The sequence below is a fragment of the Clarias gariepinus genome, chromosome 3, assembly GCF_024256425.1.
Source record: "Clarias gariepinus isolate MV-2021 ecotype Netherlands chromosome 3, CGAR_prim_01v2, whole genome shotgun sequence".
Taxonomy (NCBI): domain Eukaryota; kingdom Metazoa; phylum Chordata; class Actinopteri; order Siluriformes; family Clariidae; genus Clarias; species Clarias gariepinus.
The window spans coordinates 38,313,526-38,332,556 of NC_071102.1; the positions used below are offsets into that span (position 1 = coordinate 38,313,526).

Here is a 19,031-nt window from a genome sequence, read left to right on the forward strand (position 1 = left end):
CCATCAATCAGTATGTGACCCAGAAGTCCCTAGCATGCCAGGGCAAATCGCAGAGGTCTTGACAAAAAAAGGTCAACACTGCAAATATAGATTTTTTGCATAAATGTAATGTAATTGTTAATAAAATCCTTCAATATTTATAAAATGCAGCTGTAAATAATTAAAAAGATAAAAAAAAACACTGATGCAACAGACATTTAGAAAATCAATATTTGTGTCATTCTCAAAACTGAAGAAGCTTGACATGTCTGACATCCTGTATGCATCTTGAGAAGACAACCTTTGTAGCGAGAAACAGCTTTGAAGTACTTCTTCTGTTCCAGGAAGGCAAATCTTAAGATGTACCTGTCTTCTGGGGCAATGTCGAAATATACGGTATAGTATGTATTCCCCATGCAGGTCCATAAATGTGAGTTAGTCCCATGGCTGCACAGCCGAAACAACAGGTAAGGACTTAAACAAAGACAAAGGGAAGAAACTATCTCAGTCCTCTTAAATCCAAAACAGGATAGAAATCATGTTCAAAACAACAAACTCTTTTGAATAGACCCCCTTGCCTTGAATAGCAAGTATTGCTTTCTCCAATGTGCCTCTGCTAATGAAGGAACTTCACTCAGTGAGGTTTTTGAGGTCTGATTGCAGAACTAGAATTTGTACCTTCTGAAATGGTCATTAACACTCAGTGATCTGATGTAGTCACTGTCCTGTATGTGAGATTGCTAGGTGTAAAGCATCTCGTGGCCAGCCCTGCAATTTCCCCTGGTGGGCTGTGTGTGGTTGACTTGATGGGTTATGCCATTTGGAGCCCAAACCATAAGGCAGATCAGAGGTGTTTGGATGCCTCTTGGGCTTTAAGTGTGGGCTGTGGTTCATAGGCTGAAACATGAGTGCGAGCAGTTTGTAGAAAGGTGACAAATCACAACTTCTTGTGTTATGGGAGGAAAAAAGGATAGGAGCAGCACTGCAATCCCATTCACACCAGGGTAGCTGAAATTCTAGTGGTAGGACAAAACACAGTGTAAGCTAACCAGCTGTAACAGCAGTAGCGATTATAAGTAGCAGTTCAGAGTGAACAGTTATCACAACTCAGACGACAGAAAAAAAAAAAAAATGTAGCTCTGGCTGAACTCACAAGCTGCCCAGGATAACAAGGAAGTCAACACCTGGTCCCAGGACAGGTGGCAAGTGACAGGTGGCAAGTGTGGTGACAGTATAATGGGGATGTGTAGTAAGTAGTACCTCCATATGACTTGTGTTTAAAGTCTCAACATGCACTAAAGGTATTAAACACTGCAATGGGGGTGCGAGTCCGAAGACATGCAGTGTAGACCGATTGGTGGTTCCAAATTGCACGTACTGTAGTGTGTGATTGCATTTGCAAGTGTGCATGCGCCCGTGTCCTGTAAGGGGTGTGCAGCCCATCCAGGGTGTCCCCTAAGCCTTAACCTCCTTGTGATCACACAAAGTGTAAGTGGAATAGAAAATGAACAAATGCGCATAGCAGTTCGGAGGATTGATATAGACCTAAGATACTTTATGACAGCTTATTAAAGTCAGTAAAATCCAGTATCCAGTGTAACAAATGTGCTCAGTTGAACAAATGTGCATTTTTGAATACGAAGGATCTAGACTAAATCTAACAACCAAAGAAATGAAAGTGACTAGAAATATTATGAAAACTATCAAAGCACAAGGGAAAATGGGAGTCATTCCAGTGTAGTAATAGAACAACAGATAACAAAGACTTTTTGTATTATTTTTTATCTGTGTTTAAACCAGGATCTCATTATAAAATGGAAAAAAAAACTAATGATTTTTCCCCCTCTAATTACATTAGAAACTTTGTTCATTAGAACTAGTATAAAGAGTTTTGTGCTTTTTATATTTCTTATATTTGTCTTTAATATCATATGCACAGACATAAATCTCATTACAATTTACTGACTGGACTTTACCAAATGAACTTTTTTTTTGTTGTTGAAAATGGCAAAAGGTTGTGATTTCATTTTACAAATGGCATGAAGACTCTGACGACGATATTGTTCAATCGTCGTCAGTCTTAATACGAGTCTTACTGTGCTTTGTGCATTGCTAAAGACATATTTTCATGGTGTCCAACATCAAACTGTCAAAGGAAAATATGTGTTATTGATGCAAATATGAGGGTTGTAGCATGACTCACATTGCATTCACAGTGTCTGGACTGGAGTGGTTGCTGGAACAAGAAAGCTGGCTGGCAGTGGCATGCTCTCAGCATCAAGATCATGAAGCAGAAGATTGAACACATGCAACATAATTGACACTCATTATTCTCATAACTGGTATTATGACCAAGCTGTAAGGTGGCAGCTTAAGTTACTGTATGTGGCTGTATACTGTATAGGTTACAAGCCACATTGCTCAATGTCAAGTTTTTGGTCAGATGAAGTTTGCATGTCATGAGAGTGCATGCTAATAATCACAATTAACTTTTATCGAAATTTTTTATTATTTTTTTATTTTAATGTGAACGTGTCTGAAACCGCATGCATGTGCATATTGGTATGCCTTTGCTCACACCGTCTGAGTTAAAACACGCCATATTTGTGTGATCACTCATTCGTTTAAAAAAATTGGACTTTTGCTCTGGAGGATGGCAAGAAGTTAGTCAGCTGTACTTTTTAGTCGGCAGCACAGGGATTTCATAGCAGTGCAAGCAATAGCTGACAAGACAACTAAAGCGGGGCCTCTGGCTTTCATCCTCCTCCTGGATTTCAGCGAATCCAGCCGACTAACTGCTCGCCGTCCTCCAGTGCAAAATCCAAAGCATGGTTTTGCTAAAATTGCTTTTATTATTTGAAATGAGTAAGCGGTTGCACAAACTCATGCCATCTTTTAACCCTGACAATGCGAGCAAAGATGTATCATTATGCATAGACGTGCCATTTCAGAGGCGTCCACATTAAAATCGGATAAAAGTCTTTGCTAATGAACCGTCATGGCATGCAAATCCAATCAGAGCAATGTGGCTTGTAATGCGCATGTAGCCAAAGTGACTCAGGTTTGATCTGAAAAATTTGTGCAGCCCAAAAAGAAAAATCACATTGGGTTACAAAAATCGGAAATTGAGTCACTTCAGGCTGTTCAGGAAATTAAATGAGTTGACTTCAATATAATTGGAAAAAGAGCAGCAAACACAGAGCTCATTAGTTTTTTTTTTTTCTTTCTTAGTTTAGTTCATTTAGTTCACGATCATCACAGTTCATACTTTTTCGAAAGGCATATCATTGAACACAAAAAAAAAAGAAAAAAGGAAAAAAAATGATTATTAAGGTCTTGGAATTTCCCTTAATATCACAGTAGTCTGAAACAGGTAATATAGTAAGAAGAAATAAAAATAACACTTTATTGTGCTCTTGGTTGTTTCTTGATGTATTTCAGCAACAGCTGCTTCAGTTCACATTGTCCAAACATTACTAACGTTTATGATATAGGAGTGCTACAGTATGCAATATAAAAACACACAGATTACTTGCTAGATTGGCTATAAATTGGTCAGTTCTTGAAATCTATTGAAATGCTCTTTTTTAAAAAAAGACAAGAAATAAAGACCTTTCAAAAACATCAACACTTAAAGAGAAAGGAAAATAAAAGCAGGTACACGTATATTTCAGAAGTTTAAGGCGATTGAAATAAGAAATTGGACGACCCGGTCACTTCCTGTAACACTGTTCTGGTGATGGAATCCAGTGGCAACAGGTCAGGGTGGGAGTCAATCAGTGTCTCTCGTCTTGCACGCCTCACGTTCCTGATCGGTGCCATAGCTCCAGCTCCGTTCCGTTAATTGATTTTGAACATTTACAAAAGCTTCTTTGTTTGTCAAACCAGTAAAAAAAACAACTAACACGCACGATTTTAAACGTCTCTTTTTTTTCTAGTCGGTTTGGTACTGTTGAAAGAGAACTGATAAGAAAAGAAGTATGAATAACAAAACATGCAGCTGAAAAAAAAGGCTGCATTTTTCTATCATGACCTGTATGTAATACATTCATCCTCAGGGTTGAAGAATAGAGGAGACTTATGCACGGTATGAGTTTCTAAGCTGTCGCTCAAACAGTTGAGCTGGCCGTTATACTGTAAATTCTTCACAGCAAGCTTTGTACAATTGAAAAACAAAGTATAAGTGACTCACCGGTAAATAAATCTCTAATGCATATAAAAGTTGATTTCACTGAGATGGGTTTTCATTGATGTCATCATTCGGATACATATATTTATAAATATATTTGTATATATCTTACGGTTCTCAATCTTTCTGGGATGCGTTTCCCCACATCCCGATTCTGCAGACGTTTCAGAGATACCTCCCGCCGATCTGTTTTGAAGTAACAAGCTATCCAAATTTATGAGCCTTTAATAACATTATAATATTGTGCATTTTATATTTAGTGACATGAATGAATAATGACAAAGCAGACTAGATTAAATGGAGTTTCGAATGGACATAAACCATTCCGGTGACAAGTGCAATGTTTATCCGTCTGAACTCCAAACATTCATTACAAACAAATGTCACAGGAGCTGAGTCTATAATCCATAATCTAAACCTGAATCAAACGTTTCCTATTTGCTTTTCCTTCATAACCATAAACGATCTCTTACTGTAAGTATAAAAACATTATATTGTACATTAGTCCCTTTGTATTTATAACTCAATATACTGTATATGGAGAACTGTTAATCAATGTACAGTGAGAAGAAACATATTTCCAGAAGACATCTGTCAGTGTGTGTGTGTGGTTTTTTTTTTTTTTTTTCCTCTCACTATACACAGTAGAAAATCCATTGTCACAGGACTTGGCCATGCGGAACCAAATACTTATAATCCACTTGAACATATAGATTTTTTTTTTCTTATCTTGTATATATCCTTTTGGTAAATTTACAAAACTAAGAGTATATTTCCCATTTCCCACATTCCCCATTAGTCAAAGTTGGCTATGTCCTCCATTAAAATGCAATTCAAAACTCATTCTTTTGTCACAGTCCAACAAAAAGCCACTTGAAGAAACACTTGAGAAGATTAAGACTTATGTTGAGCGGACACACCTTTCCAGTAATCTAGAATGTCATGCAGGTCCTCATCCTTGGCGAACTGCACTTTTTTACGCAGGGCATGGCCTGCTGCCATGTATTCCTCATCTTTGTGCCGTTTGCGATGGAGCTTGAAGCGTTCCCAGATGCTGTGAGTTGGTTTGCAGTAATACTCAGGGCTGGAGGAGTAGCTAAGGTTATGGTACTGAGGAGACAGCTGAGAATAGGCCAAGTCTCTGGGCCGAGGCCTTGTCAGAGGCTCCAGGATGGATGCTTTACGATTCTCTGGTCCCTCAAGCTCCTCAATTTGGGCATCAGGGTAGGAGTGTCTGTGTTCACTGTACTGACGTATCTTCTCTGCCTCTGCTCTTAGTATAGCGGCAGCTGGAGTAATGGTCATGATGGTCTCACCTGTAGGCGAGGTTTTCTCTATGTATTTTGAGTCTGATTTATATGCCCCCTCTGAGCGGTAGGGCCTCGGACTACGCATGGGACCGCCGGTTGCCGTGCTGGGTCGCTTTGGGGAGGTGTTTGAGGAGTGGTGTCTCTGTAAGGAGTGGTGGTAGCTGTCCTTGTAAACAGGGGACAGAAAGCCAGATTTGCTCTGGGGTTGCTCTGAGATCAGAACTAACTGCGGCTCTGCTGTTGAAACAGCTCCAGATTTGACTCCTTGGAAAGAAGTTGACTCTGACTTCAGAGCATCAATGCAATTGTTAATAATCTGGTTGACTTTGTCCACCTCTTTTGCGATTGTGGAGATCTCAGCAACAGAACCCTGACTATTGCTTGGCATAGGCATCTCACACTCTCTTCGGTCTTGATGCTCAGCTGTTCTCACATCCATGTAGTTGCCCTTAGTCATTTTTGGTGTATCACTTATGTCCTGAATTTTGTACTGATCCATCTCACTCCCAGAAGGCAAATATGGCATCCGAGACATACTCTCCGCAGCCATTATTTGCTTTTGAGACACCCTGGATATAGTCCCTCCCTCCAGTTCACCACCATATTTAAGCTCTATTATATTCTTCTTCATACTACCTGCCTTTTTGTGCTTTTCCTCTTGGTACCTTTTCTTTCGTAAGCAATAGTAGACCATTCCTAAAACAATGACCATACTGAAAAGGCATCCTAGGATGGTCATTATGTAGTGGGTGGCTGTAGCATTATTAGTCTCTATCACTTTCCCAGTTTGGGGGCCTGTGGATAACGTGAGACACGTATGGTTATAGCGCAAAGAGTTGCGTATGGAGGCCACACAGTAGGTATACTCAGTGTGAGGTTTTAGGTTCTTTAACTCAACGTCTTCCTTTTGTCGTTTTAGATTCTGAATGTCTGTAAAGAAACTGTTGTTGTACAAAACAAGGATGTACATTTTCTTATAAGGATGGGGTATCTGAACATTAATCACTGCATTTGTATGGGAGACTTGTTTTAGCTTCATAATTGGTTTTACATCAAGGTCTGGGTAAGTGGGACTAATGCTTATTTCCTCTGGCTCACTACCAGAAGGACAGTCCTCCAGCTCACAAGGGGTAACATCTGGAGAGAAAGTCGTGGTCTCAGGAGGCACAGGGATATACGGAGTCACATAGTCCTCCGTGCACACAGTGGACAGCATATGCAGTGCATTGCGCTGAGTAGGATTGTTCGGGTTCTGGCTTAGAAGACTGTAACCAGAAACACCTGCAGGAGAATCACATACCATCCGTTCATTTGTTCTGTTGGGGAAGACTGACAGCCACTTGACAAACCCCAGAAGCTCACAAGAGCAGTTGAATGGGTTGGTGTAAAGCTCACAGGTTGTCAGCTTGGTGAGGCTGGTGAAGGTGTTTCCATCTAGCACCTGAATGCGATTCATAGAGAGGTCTATGTTTTCTATATTTGGGCACTCCCAAAAGGCATTGGGTGTCACAGTCTCAATCAGGTTGGCCTGGAGGTAGAGGTACTGCAGCTTTCCTAACCCCCTGAGAATCCCTTCTGTTAGGTTACGGAGTTTATTGAAACCTAGCTGGAGTACCTGTAAGTTGAATTGAGCTGAAAAAGCCCCATCCTCTATATAACTGATGTCATTTTTTGTTAAGTTCAGGTATGTTAGGTTGGCAAAGCGGCTGAGGGCAGAATAATGGATACTTTTAATCTTATTTTCATTCAAGCGAAGGTCCACAATGGTGCTATTGATATGCTGAGGAATGGCCTCATAAGGTGGCTGGTTTTGGCTGCAGATGGCAAGCCAAACAAAGCCCTTTTCCCCTTCAATGAGCCAGCAGTCACCTTTCACTCCACCTATGTGAGTCAGATAGATTATGGCCATAGACCAGAAGAAGGCACTCATCACGACACCACCACTACAAGCCATGTATGCCTTTCTGGAGATCATGAACATTGATAGGAACAATTAGGTAGTGATGTCACGTTTAGTTTCTACTAGGCTGGACAGAGCCTCACAGTATTCTGGCAGGATAGTCAGCTGTATTTTTTTTTCTGTAGACAAAGTGAAATTGGTGTCCAGAGTCTAGGCAACAATAGAAGTTTTTTATATAAGATCTTCAGTTTTTTTTTTTCTTCTAACTTTTATTATTCTTTTGTGGCCACAGTATTTGTACTTATACAGGGTTCTCTTGTTGGGTTGTAGTCTATCACCACCTCAGGTTAGTTTGTGCTTATTTTCTCCTGGGAAAGAATTGATGGCTCTCATCCCCTTGTCTTTTCCTTTTTTCCATTTCTTTAGTCTCATTTATGGCCCCAAAGGTACAGCCTGTAAAAATGAAAAAAAAATAAAAATAAATGCAGGTTAGCAGTCATATATTTTTTGGTGAAAATAATTGACCAGAGATACAAAGACAACTTTAATATCCATAAAACGCACTACTGTTCGTAACAAATTTATAGGTGCATGTATGTGTAATATGTAGTTTATTTACTCAACGTGGGCACATTGTTATTTATTTACTATACACTTGTTATAGTGTTAAATGACATTCACAAATAGCTTTGTTTTCAATACCCAGCCTTGCAATTATTTGGTGCACAATTTAAGAGGTGCAGTCCCAGTGGCATATCGCTATTATAGCATACCATTGGCCAATTACCACTTGACAGGTTGAAGAAAATAAAGCGTCCCTGTTTTTCACCCCATTAACTGTGAGACTGGACTGAGACAACCCAATGCTTAGGTGCTGCATTAGATCAATTACACCATGCCTTGTTAAATGGCTGCCTGGTAGCAGCCGATGGATTCTTAAATTAGTTAATCAATTTCTTCTTCAAACAGGAAATACAGATATGAATGTCATGTTTGTAACAGGTTGTTAAGATCTTAAAAGAAATATGTTCAGTCAGATGAGCCTTAAAATAAAACACCAGAAAACTACTAGAAAGGTTTAGGTAATCATCCTCTATACTGTGTATACAGGGTCATGGGAAGCCTGAAGCCAGGGCCAGGTACACAAGCTCACTCATACACTATGGGGATTTTGGAAACACAAAATTAGCCTAACCCTTGAACTATAGGAGGAAACCAGAGCACCTGGAGGGAAGCCACGATCCACAGGAAGAACATGCAAACTTTATGTACACAGACGCAAGGCAGGAAATGAACCTTTGATAGTGGAGGTGCAAGAAGATATTTCTATCGTACATAATCCATCATAAAACAAACTGGTAACAAACACTACTTACTGTATGTATGTAACTGTTTCTATAAATCCTGTATAAATTCCGGTGGCAGTGAGAAACAACCACCATGTGTGTGTGTGTGTGTGTGTGTGCACATGAATGCCAAACCTCCCACAAAGTCATTTATGCTGTCATACAACCGTCTTTCCCTTAGACCTTCTTGCCAAGTTCTCTCCAGGCGGGACTGACATAGAACTCATTTGGTTATACAATACTCATCCTCATGGACATGTTTTTGTGTAATCAGACAAACATACCAAACTTTCTTGACAGTAATAATCACTCAAGGATTGCTACTACTTCCTGCTGAGGGTGAGCATCACTCAACTCACCACAGAGCATATGGCTTGTGATTCTTGTTCTGGCTATAAAATCTAGTGAAGGTACAGTAGACCATAAACTTTGTGTCTCCTAACAAATCATAATCTTATAAGATTCGACTTTATCTGGGTTGAACATAAATTTTAATATTACGGTCTGAAAGTGACACTCTGGGTGAATACTCAGAGTCATAGTGTGGGTCAAATGGCATAGAATGGAAGAAGGCACATCTTGAATTTGGTCAAGTATCACCTTCATTGCATAAAGGCTTAATCTGCCTTCAGACATCAAACCATGTCTTCTATGCTTTAGCTGAAGTGCACGGTTAAAATCTTAATACAGTATCATTTGATTCTCCCCTGGGCTCTGCGTGCATAGAGTTTGCATGTTCTTCCTGTGGTTCCTGGGTTATCCGTCCCAGAGAAATGCAATGTGGGCTGATTGGCATTTCCAAATAGTGTGTGGGTGTATGACAGGTTGCGACCCCATCCAGGGTGCACCCCACTTCATGCCCTATAATTTCTGAGACAGGTTCCAGGCCCTTTGCGACGCTACACAGAAAAAAATTTGTATAGACGATAGATGTATGGTTCCTCCTTTGCTGTTATAAAAATCCTTGTACAAGATTTGAAAACTTGACTGTGGGGATTTGCCCATTCTGCCTCAAGAACATTTGAAGTCAAGCACTTATGCATAGTGAAAAGGCTTGGAGTGTAGTCTGCATTCCAATTCATCCCAAAGGTGTTCAGTGCAGTTGAAGTAAGGGCTTAATGCAATTGAGTTCTTCTATATCAACTTTGGTGCTGACCGAGTCTTTATGAGCCACCCATTGTGCCCCAGGGCATTGGTGTGGGAACAGGTTTGGACCATTTAGTCACAGTGAAGGGAAATCTTAATCCTATATCATACAACGATATTCTAGACAATCAATATACATGTTATGGTCAGGTATCCACCTACTTTTAACCTTATACCGTACTGTATTTATTCTCTGATTTTATATTTTAGGCTTTATAAGTGACCTGCCTCAGTGCAGGATGAGTGCTTCCATTTCGATTGACGAAGAATTAATTATCAAAGTATTAGTGACAATGATTGCTTAAATTGATGAAGCAAACTACCTGATCTAAGTGAATTTCAAATGACCCATCGTGAGTGTCTCATGTAACCTAGCTGCTATATCTCTTGTAGAAATCGGGGTGAGCCGAGACCGAAACAGGACGAAAGTGATCATTGTATGCTCCATTTACATTTCACACACGTCATCATGAAATGAATTACACGGCATGGCTTGCTTTTATAAATCCAACCATACTGCAGTTTTTAAATCTCTGTTGGGCAGACCAGACTGGTTTAGGACTAGGCTCTTGCTTTCTACGTAGTAAAAGATTTATATGTTAGACAAGCATTGTATTTACTCTCCTACATGGATTAGATTGTCTCTTGCTAGCCTGAGAGCTGAAAATGGAAGGATTATAGTGCTTATTCTTAGATCATTAAACAAACAAACAAACAAACAAAAAAAAAAAACAATATCCTTAATTCAAGGAATCACATTAAAACACCCCGAACCCTCCCCCAAAAATCTTTTTGCTCTGGCTAAAATAAGTGGAAAAGTATGTAAAACAAATATGAGGCAATGAGCTAATACGTCAAACGGCCAGGTGTCATTAAAAATCGCCCTGCAAATCTGTCTTGTTCCTAAAACACACTATTACACTGGGAGGGATCTCCTGTCATCGTATTCATCAGGGTATAATTCTGGACATGTCTACAACCCAAGGGCAGAGCTTCCTAGACAGCACAACCATCTATTATCTTTGTCCTGCATTTTCAAAGCTTGCCATCCTCTTCTCCAATCAGATTGGAATCCTTTACTCATTCATTTTCTCTTAAATTTCAATAACCTGCAAAATACCAGAGCAGTGACACAGACACCGAGCAGTCACATAAGCGGAGGAAAGAATATGAGCTAAATATAGAATGTATTAGATTTTCTCTCTGCAATTCCATTAGTAGGAAATTTGTGAATTTTCTCTTGATATTACAGATCTGTTTCTGCATTCACTTTCCTGAATACGAGATGCTGAGCCATTATGCCTGGTGTGGAAAAGTGCGGTATTGGTTAAGGGAAAAGAAATGTTGCTCAGTTTTATATTGCTTTTCGTCATGCTTTTTGCATCTACAGAGGTCCAGGTTCATTCACAAGCCAGCAACAGCTGGGAATTTGCTATCCTTTTAGAGATGCTATACTAATTCCAAGAAAGTCTGTCCACTGTATTTATAACACCTGGCCGGGGCTATTTGCTTCCTTCGGTTGGCGAGAAAAAAACAGGCAGCGACAGTTTGCCAAAATAAAATGTCTAATTTTTTTTTTCCTTAATCCAAAAGTTAATTCACTGTATCTAATGTAGCAACTAGTAAATGGCTATCAATCAAATTTCTCCTGTACTTTTTGATGTATGGCATACTGCTTAGCTTTAAATATGGACAAAATATGCATTGCGGCTAAAACGGAACTTGGTCAGCCAGATTTTGGCACAGCATCACGCAAAACAGTCTGGACAGACTTTAATTAAACTTTGTCAGTCCTTCTATATTTGCATGATGTTAAACCAGCAGCATAAATGAAATCAAAATGTTAAGTAGAAGTGAAGTTATTTGCCAGGCTACAGTATAAGGCACAAGTTTTAACAGCGTAATGCGCAAGCGTCGAACGGTGAAACTTTTGCAGTATTTCCTCCTAAAGTTAAACCTGCAATATAAGTGAAATCAAAATGTTGAGTATAAGCGACGTTATGAACACTTGCGACGAATTTAATAATCTACTTTAAAATAAGCTACTAATGCGCTACTTGCTCATTAATTAGACATTAATTAGAAAAGCTAAACTGAATATTTTTACTGGGATTAGTTCATATTTTCACTTTCACTGAAATAACAGCGCTAACGTGGCACAGTATAAATGAATTTTAAGTTGTTTTAAGACAAAACTTCATCTGTAATTCACTTAACTTAGAGTAAACAAGGTGTAAGATATTTACCTTCACAACATTTATTTCCTTGTATTAATAAGTTAGAAAGTTCTGCCGTACGGAAAGATAGACATGTACTAAGAGTAATGCAAAAGTTAATTAAATTGCAGTAGATAATATCTCTCTGTCATCTCTGTAAACATTCTATTGCACAGTGGAAGACCATCAGTTGCAACAAAGGGGATTTTTAAAAAGAATTCAGTTGGTTTTAATAACTGTGCAAACGCATGGCTTGTAATGGAGAATGTTGTGTAGTGAATTTTGAAACAAAATCTGTCTCGGTTGATTGATTGCATTTGTGATAAATGGGAATATGATGTAGATTTCTGTCTAAACTATTCCTTTAGCCATCCACGATTATCTGAATAATTTAATGCAAAGCCATTTGTTTTCTGTTGCCTATCTAAAATCCATCCAGCTAAAAATTAACGTCCTGGTGTCACAAATGGATGTCTCTTGGGACATGAATAGAGGGTGGTTTCTAGAGGAAAAGCGAGGGAGAGGTGTGTGTAGGACCTTGATCAGCACCATAGCAAAACTGATGATTGGGATGAAATATGTGGTCAAGGGAATTATGGTTCCAAGTGAAGTAATATACTGCAGAGATCAGGGGTCATCTTTTTTTCTGACCTTGGCCTGTCTTATGGAGACTTTTGTATGTAATGTGAGTAATGGGATGAGGTAAAGAGATGAGGAAACAGAAAAGATGTAGTGAGACAAAAAGCATCCCATCACTAGCTTACACAAAGGTTGAAATCTCTTGTGTCTTACAAAGACTGAAAATAAAAGTCTTATTACTTAAAAATAAACCTCACAGGGTGTTTGCATATGCTGTACAGTATATATGCAAAGACTGTTTTAAAAAATGAGCAAAAGGAGGAAACAAAGGCATATGCACTAGTTCGTGTCTATGGTGAAAATATAAACATGGTTTAAAGGTTTAAATATAAAATATATTTGGCATTGCTGTAGCATTTTTCTGCCTATCAGTCATTTCTTTATTTCTTTTATTTATTCATTCCATCCAACCATCCATCAGTCTAGGAACTTCTGTAGTCCAACTAGTGGCCGTAGTGGCCCATGGTGATTATTGTATTTATTCCCATTTTTACGTTCGTGGTAGGATGTCTGGTCAACATTCACACACACTGTGGGCAAGTTGTGAAAGCTATTTAGCCTCATCACCTTGTCTTTGGAATTTGGGAGGAAACCGGAGTACTCGGAGGAAACCCACCAAGAACAAGGAGAACATGCAAACTCCATGCACGCAAACCCTTGGGGAGGGAATCGAACCCAGACCCTGAAGGTGCAAGGCGACATTGCTAACCACTATGCCATCACTTTATTCATTATTGTTCTATTTATACAGTTAAATATATTCAGAGCTGTATACACATCTGCCAGTCTAAATGAAAAATGAAAGTTTAGGTGTAATGTAAACTACAGTATGTACAGTAGGAATGTTGCACAATAGTCACCACAGTGCATCTTTAGTTTTCACTACTTCAAAGTGTGTGGCATTGTCATGCTTAGTGTCGAAATTAATCATTATGCTATAGTCAGGGGTACCCGATGCTCGTTTCACACACTTTTTCTTTGACATTTTGAACATTTACAACAGTATTCATTAATTTGTTCAGCGACTTTATCCAGGGACATTTTTCACTGCTCATGAATAAGACTGATTTATTTGTAATTTTATGAACATTAAGTGTATACAATAAAATACAATCCATCCAGCTTTCAGAGTAAACTTCCAAAGCAACATCTTGTAAATATTTCTTTTTTTTTTTTTTTTTTTTTTTTTACAAGGAACTGAACAAGGCCTCAGACAGAGATAACCAGAACTACAGTTCCAACTTGTTCCTGCATTATACATAATTGAGAAACCTTAGACTGTACTGTACTCCACTGCAAAACCTGTGCCAAAGAAAACTGTCATACCTGACAACACATTTCACTTGGGCATCCTCCAGTTTTTCATCCAATCCATATTTATATCTTAGTGTGGACTGTCAGTGGCAAGCACTGGGCAAGCTAACAAAAAAATAAACTTCAATTTCCACAGGGCCTGGAGAGGAGCACAGGCAGCCATATGCTTGGCAGAGTGTGCATTGTGAATGGCTCAGGCCCATGGGTCTGTGTGGCTCTGAGATCAGAACTCCCAGTGCTCTGGGACAGGCCCATGGCTTTCATGCCTGTCTCTCTGGAGCACTGATCTCCATCAAGTAGCACAAAGCTGCGCCAACTAGGCATTGTATTATCGTGAGACATTCATTCTTAATATATTAGATGGTAAATGTTATATATATATATATATAGAGAGAGAGGTACATGGACTATTCAAGTCAAGCCAGGACTTCTTTTCTAAAAATCTCTAAATGATGAGATTCAATGGTGCAAATATTTTAAAGGAGGCAATATATATGACCCTGGCAGAGGAGCCTACTGTAGTCGTTTCTTTGAATGATAAACAACTAAGCCTTAAAAATCAATGAATGTGGGAACTGTACACACAATCATTCACCAACACCACGTGCATATCGCAGGAGCTCGGCTGTCAGATACTGCCACATCCCCCGTACAGTCCTGACCCCCATCCAAGCGACCCCCGATCCTTTTCCACTTCTTCATGCTTGGGCCGTCATGGAGTTCCTGGGAGGCCAGCTTTTTAGATGTGAAGCAAGCAGTTCAATCATGGCTCCAGCGTACTGAGAGAAAATTTTGCTGTGCTAGTGTGTCTCATTCAAGGGTGTCAAGTATGTATATGTATATACACTACTGCACCAGTCAAGATTTTGGAGATCCTGTCCAAATCCATGATCTTTTTTTTTTTTTTCATTTTTATTTCTTTGTACATTGTAAAACAATGCTGACAGAGCCCAAAATCTACAATAATCTTCTGCTGAAGAGTTAATATTAAATTGTGTGAGCTACGTTTGCTCTGTAAAGACTTCATAACAGCTCTTATCTGAGGTGTTGTTTGTTATTTGGTGATTTCTGAGGCTGGTGACTCTAAATGAACTTTTGGTCTTGCTTTCCTGGGAAGGTCTTCATGAGATCCAGTTTCATCATGGTGCTTGATGGGTTTTGCAATTACAATACTGTTCTTGCAAAAACTATTCCAAAACAGATGACCTTTGAGAATAAATAAAACATATGGCATTAGGTAGGTAATTAAGTAACAACAAGGTGTTATTTTAAGACAGTAGGGCTGATTTGGTTTAGATTAGAGCCGTTATGAAGCTTTACAGAGCAGAAGTAATATATCCATCTCCATATCAACTGTTCAAAGGAGATCATTGAATATTTTGGACGCCCTTCGCAATGTACAAAGAAATTAAAGCATGGAAATAGATTGGAATTAAAAGTGTCCAAACTTTTGACTGGTACTATATGTATTGTATATTACTGGGAAAAAATAAATGCATTTAGCATGAGCACCGCAGCTCTAAATTGCACCATAGTAAGACAACCAAGATGCTTAAATGTCAGAGCCTTTGTTGCTGAAGCCATTGCATGTCCATGTGTGGCAGTGTGGGTGATGGGGTTGTTTCATTGGCTCACAAGTAAGTGTAATAAGTAAGTAAGTAAGTGGCGTAATCGGTTTCAAAACACTCTATATTCATTCCCCTCCCTCAGCGTTGCCACACATGCAATGGCTTTAGTGAGGATGACATTTAGTCAACTTAACTTAACTCCAGAAAGTTCAATCCTTGGAGGCTAATTACCAACAAACTGCCTCACTGAGCAATAAAGCATTATGATCATTTTCTTTATAGCAGTAGGTGTTAAATCTAAACAGCTAGATGGTTTGTTGTTTGTTCGGCTGCTCCCGGCAAGGGGTCGCCACAGCAGACCATTTGGTCCGCACTTAGAAGCTTGGCACAGGTTTTATGCCAGTTGCCCTCCCATTTTATCCAGGCTTGGGATTGGCACGGCATCCAACGGTCGGGTTTGGGCACTGGGTAGGAATCGAACCTGGGTCTAATTGGTTTAAAAAATAATGATGATAAAAAAAGGTTACCTTAAGATCCTGCAGGAACTTAAAAGAAAGTGCACTGAGGTGGCAAAGCAGAGATGACTAATGGCACCTTTTATAAACCATACTTGGCTCAAATGTCCATGAAATTAATATGAGAAATCCTCAAATGACTACATGTGCAGGAAAAAGCAAACAAACAAACAAACAAATATATTCTGTGTCTTCTTGGCAATGCCAAAACCAGAAGCATAACCAAAACCAACCATCCAAGGCTTTAAGAGGAGAAGGCACCATTTCTAATCAATTCAGGCTTTGTCATCAGCTCTAAATATAACATTGGACTCCACTGTGTTGAATTAGCAATGCTCTGAACCTCAAGGGCAAAAGGTATCCAAAAAGAAACTACATCATAACAGAATATCACTAATAAAAAGTTATCATGTACAATAAAATGTCTGTCCATAAATAAAAGAGTAATGGAGTAATTATATTTTTTAAATGTTCTGCCTAAACTTTATACAGTATATAATAAAAGTGCTCTGTTGTCCCAGGATCTGTCATAACCAATGTCAGGAAATTGTGGTTTACTGTGTTTGCGCTACACTGTCACACTACGAAAAAAAAAAGTGTGCAATGACAAAAATGTCCAAAAATGAAAGAGGCCAAGCAAAGTCAATTCCAAAAATAACCATCGGTTCCTAAAGAGAGATTGGAGAGATTCGTACATGTAAGAGTGCTGAGGGACCCAGGTGCAGAGGGTAGATAAAAAATACAGAAATGTAGAGAACCAGATGGCTCATAGACCAGTTGGAAATGAGAAAAAAAAAAAAAAAAGAAATTGGCAGGGAAGAAAATCCAGACATGCAAAATAAAACACACTAGAGGGTCAGGGTAAACGCTGACGAATAAGTATTAGAGACAGATAAGTTGCTAATTGCAGATACAGATTGCAGTATATAGTGATTGTTTCTGATGTTCTGGTGATCGCGACCTTTAACTGTAAGGTATGAACTTGTTAGGGGGTCACCATGACAACCATGGTTGAGAGGCTAGGGCTATTAGATTAGGTGCAGGCGTTACTAAAATTAGTCAGGGATTTGTCAGATTAATAAAATTATCAAGCTTCATTTAAACTAATTAAATTAAGCATAGGCGGAATGGCGCTTTAGTTCTTAGAACTGTCACCTTGGACCTCAGGGGTCCGGGTTCGATTCCCACCTTGGGTCTGTGTGCATAGAGTTCTTCTTGTACTTGGTGGGTTTCCCACCACAGTCCAAAGACATGCAGGTTAAACTAATTAGTGTAAAAGATGAGTGAGTGGGAATAATGTATTGTGTTATGCAATGGAAAGTGCTATACAACAATGAATAGTCATTTATTCTTCCAAACCTACTGGATCCAGACTGGACATACTGTAGAGTCACAAAGGCAGCTGCAATAGTCTTGTGTGACATGCTCAATCCATGCCTGCTTGACTGCTTCCTTAAGATCATTTACGTACAAAAGATGGTTTCTTGACTGCTACTGCCTTCTTCGCCAGTGTCCAACCGGTTTTCTATAGGGTTAAGGTCTAGAGGTGACCCAGGCCATTTCGCCATAAGCCACATAGCTTTTCACTTGTTTTTTTTTTTTTTAGTTAATTAACAAAATTCTTCAGGTAGACTAAAGGCTAGATCTAATCAGTGACATCATCTATGTAATATAAAAGACTGTCGTACATCAGCATCACTCACTCACCGTCTATCCCGCTTTATCCTGTCTACGGGGCCGCGGGAAGCTTGGAGCCTATCCTAGAAGACTTAGGGGATTGAGCGGGGTACACCCTGGACAGTGCAAGCAATTTGGGGACGCCAATTAGAGTAATCTGCATGTCTTTGGACTGAGGAAGGAAACCGGAGTACCCGGAGAAAATCCACCAAGCACGGGGAGAACATGCAAACTCCATACACACATACCCAAGGTGGGAATTGAATCTGGACCTTGGAGGTGCGAGGCGTTAGCACTGTCGTCTTGCACCTTTATAGTCTGGGTTCAAATCCCACTAAACCATTGTGTCACCGAATACATGGCAACTGTTGTCTTAAAACTTTATCGAGATTTGCAATACATGTAGAAGCATCTTTCTGTTTATCCTTAGGCCTATTCTGTCAATACTGTATGTTTGTCTTTAAAGGATTAGGATATATGAGTTCATTCCTCATAACATAATCACGATAACAGATACACTTGAATATACAGTACAGTGTTATGGATGACATAACTACAATTTGTCTGAATGATTTGTGCAAACATCTTGAATTTCCACTTAAAGCCAGCACAGGCCTGAGCATGAACCAAGCTGGAATACAGTCTGCTGAAGAATCGTTGTCATAACAACAAGTGCTCCATACAACAGCATGACCTCCTCGCTCCACTCTAGGTAGGTGCGATGTCACATTCCGCCATGTTCTCTGCCTACGTCCTGTGCAAGTGTGAACCGGTTCACAGCGGGATAGGGAACAGACATCGCCGTAACTGCAAATAGAACTAGCGGACGAAATGTGTAAGAGGGATCGTATCTTAAATATTGCATTGCTGGCTTTGATACAGCACGAACCGGCCCGGCAGAACGCCCGAGGAAAGTGAATTGCTGTTTCAGAAGGATACTCCTGCTGCGCTGTGGTTGCGTCCCATAGGCCTTGCTGGGACAAAACACTTTTGACAGCAGCCACTCCATTTCAGGCAGGGGCTAGACAAATATTTCCATGCTGCCAAAGCCTCTTGGGCTCTCTTGTGTGTAATGAAAACCTGTTCAGTATCTTCTAAACAAACTGGGTGAAACTGATAATGTAACTGTCCGCCCACTATATATATATATATATATAAAAATGATGGTTGATGCAGGTTAAACAGGCTTTATCTCCCTCTATCTACAGGATGTGCTTGTTTTTGGACACTTC

General features: G+C 39.5%; 1 protein-coding gene across 2 annotated transcripts in view; it reads right to left on the reverse strand.

Annotated features, from left to right (window-relative positions):
* Positions 1 to 3,298: 3,298 nt before the first annotated feature.
* The window catches only part of elfn1a (extracellular leucine-rich repeat and fibronectin type III domain containing 1a), an 86,369-nt gene continuing 70,636 nt past the window's right edge, over positions 3,299 to 19,031 (reverse strand). For both annotated transcript variants that reach the window (XM_053493283.1, XM_053493282.1), the window contains one exon: positions 3,299 to 7,831. In XM_053493283.1, the coding sequence (XP_053349258.1) occupies positions 5,063 to 7,459 (2,397 nt within the window). In that variant the 5' untranslated portion in view covers positions 7,460 to 7,831 and the 3' untranslated portion in view covers positions 3,299 to 5,062. The remainder of the gene's footprint in view (positions 7,832 to 19,031) is intronic.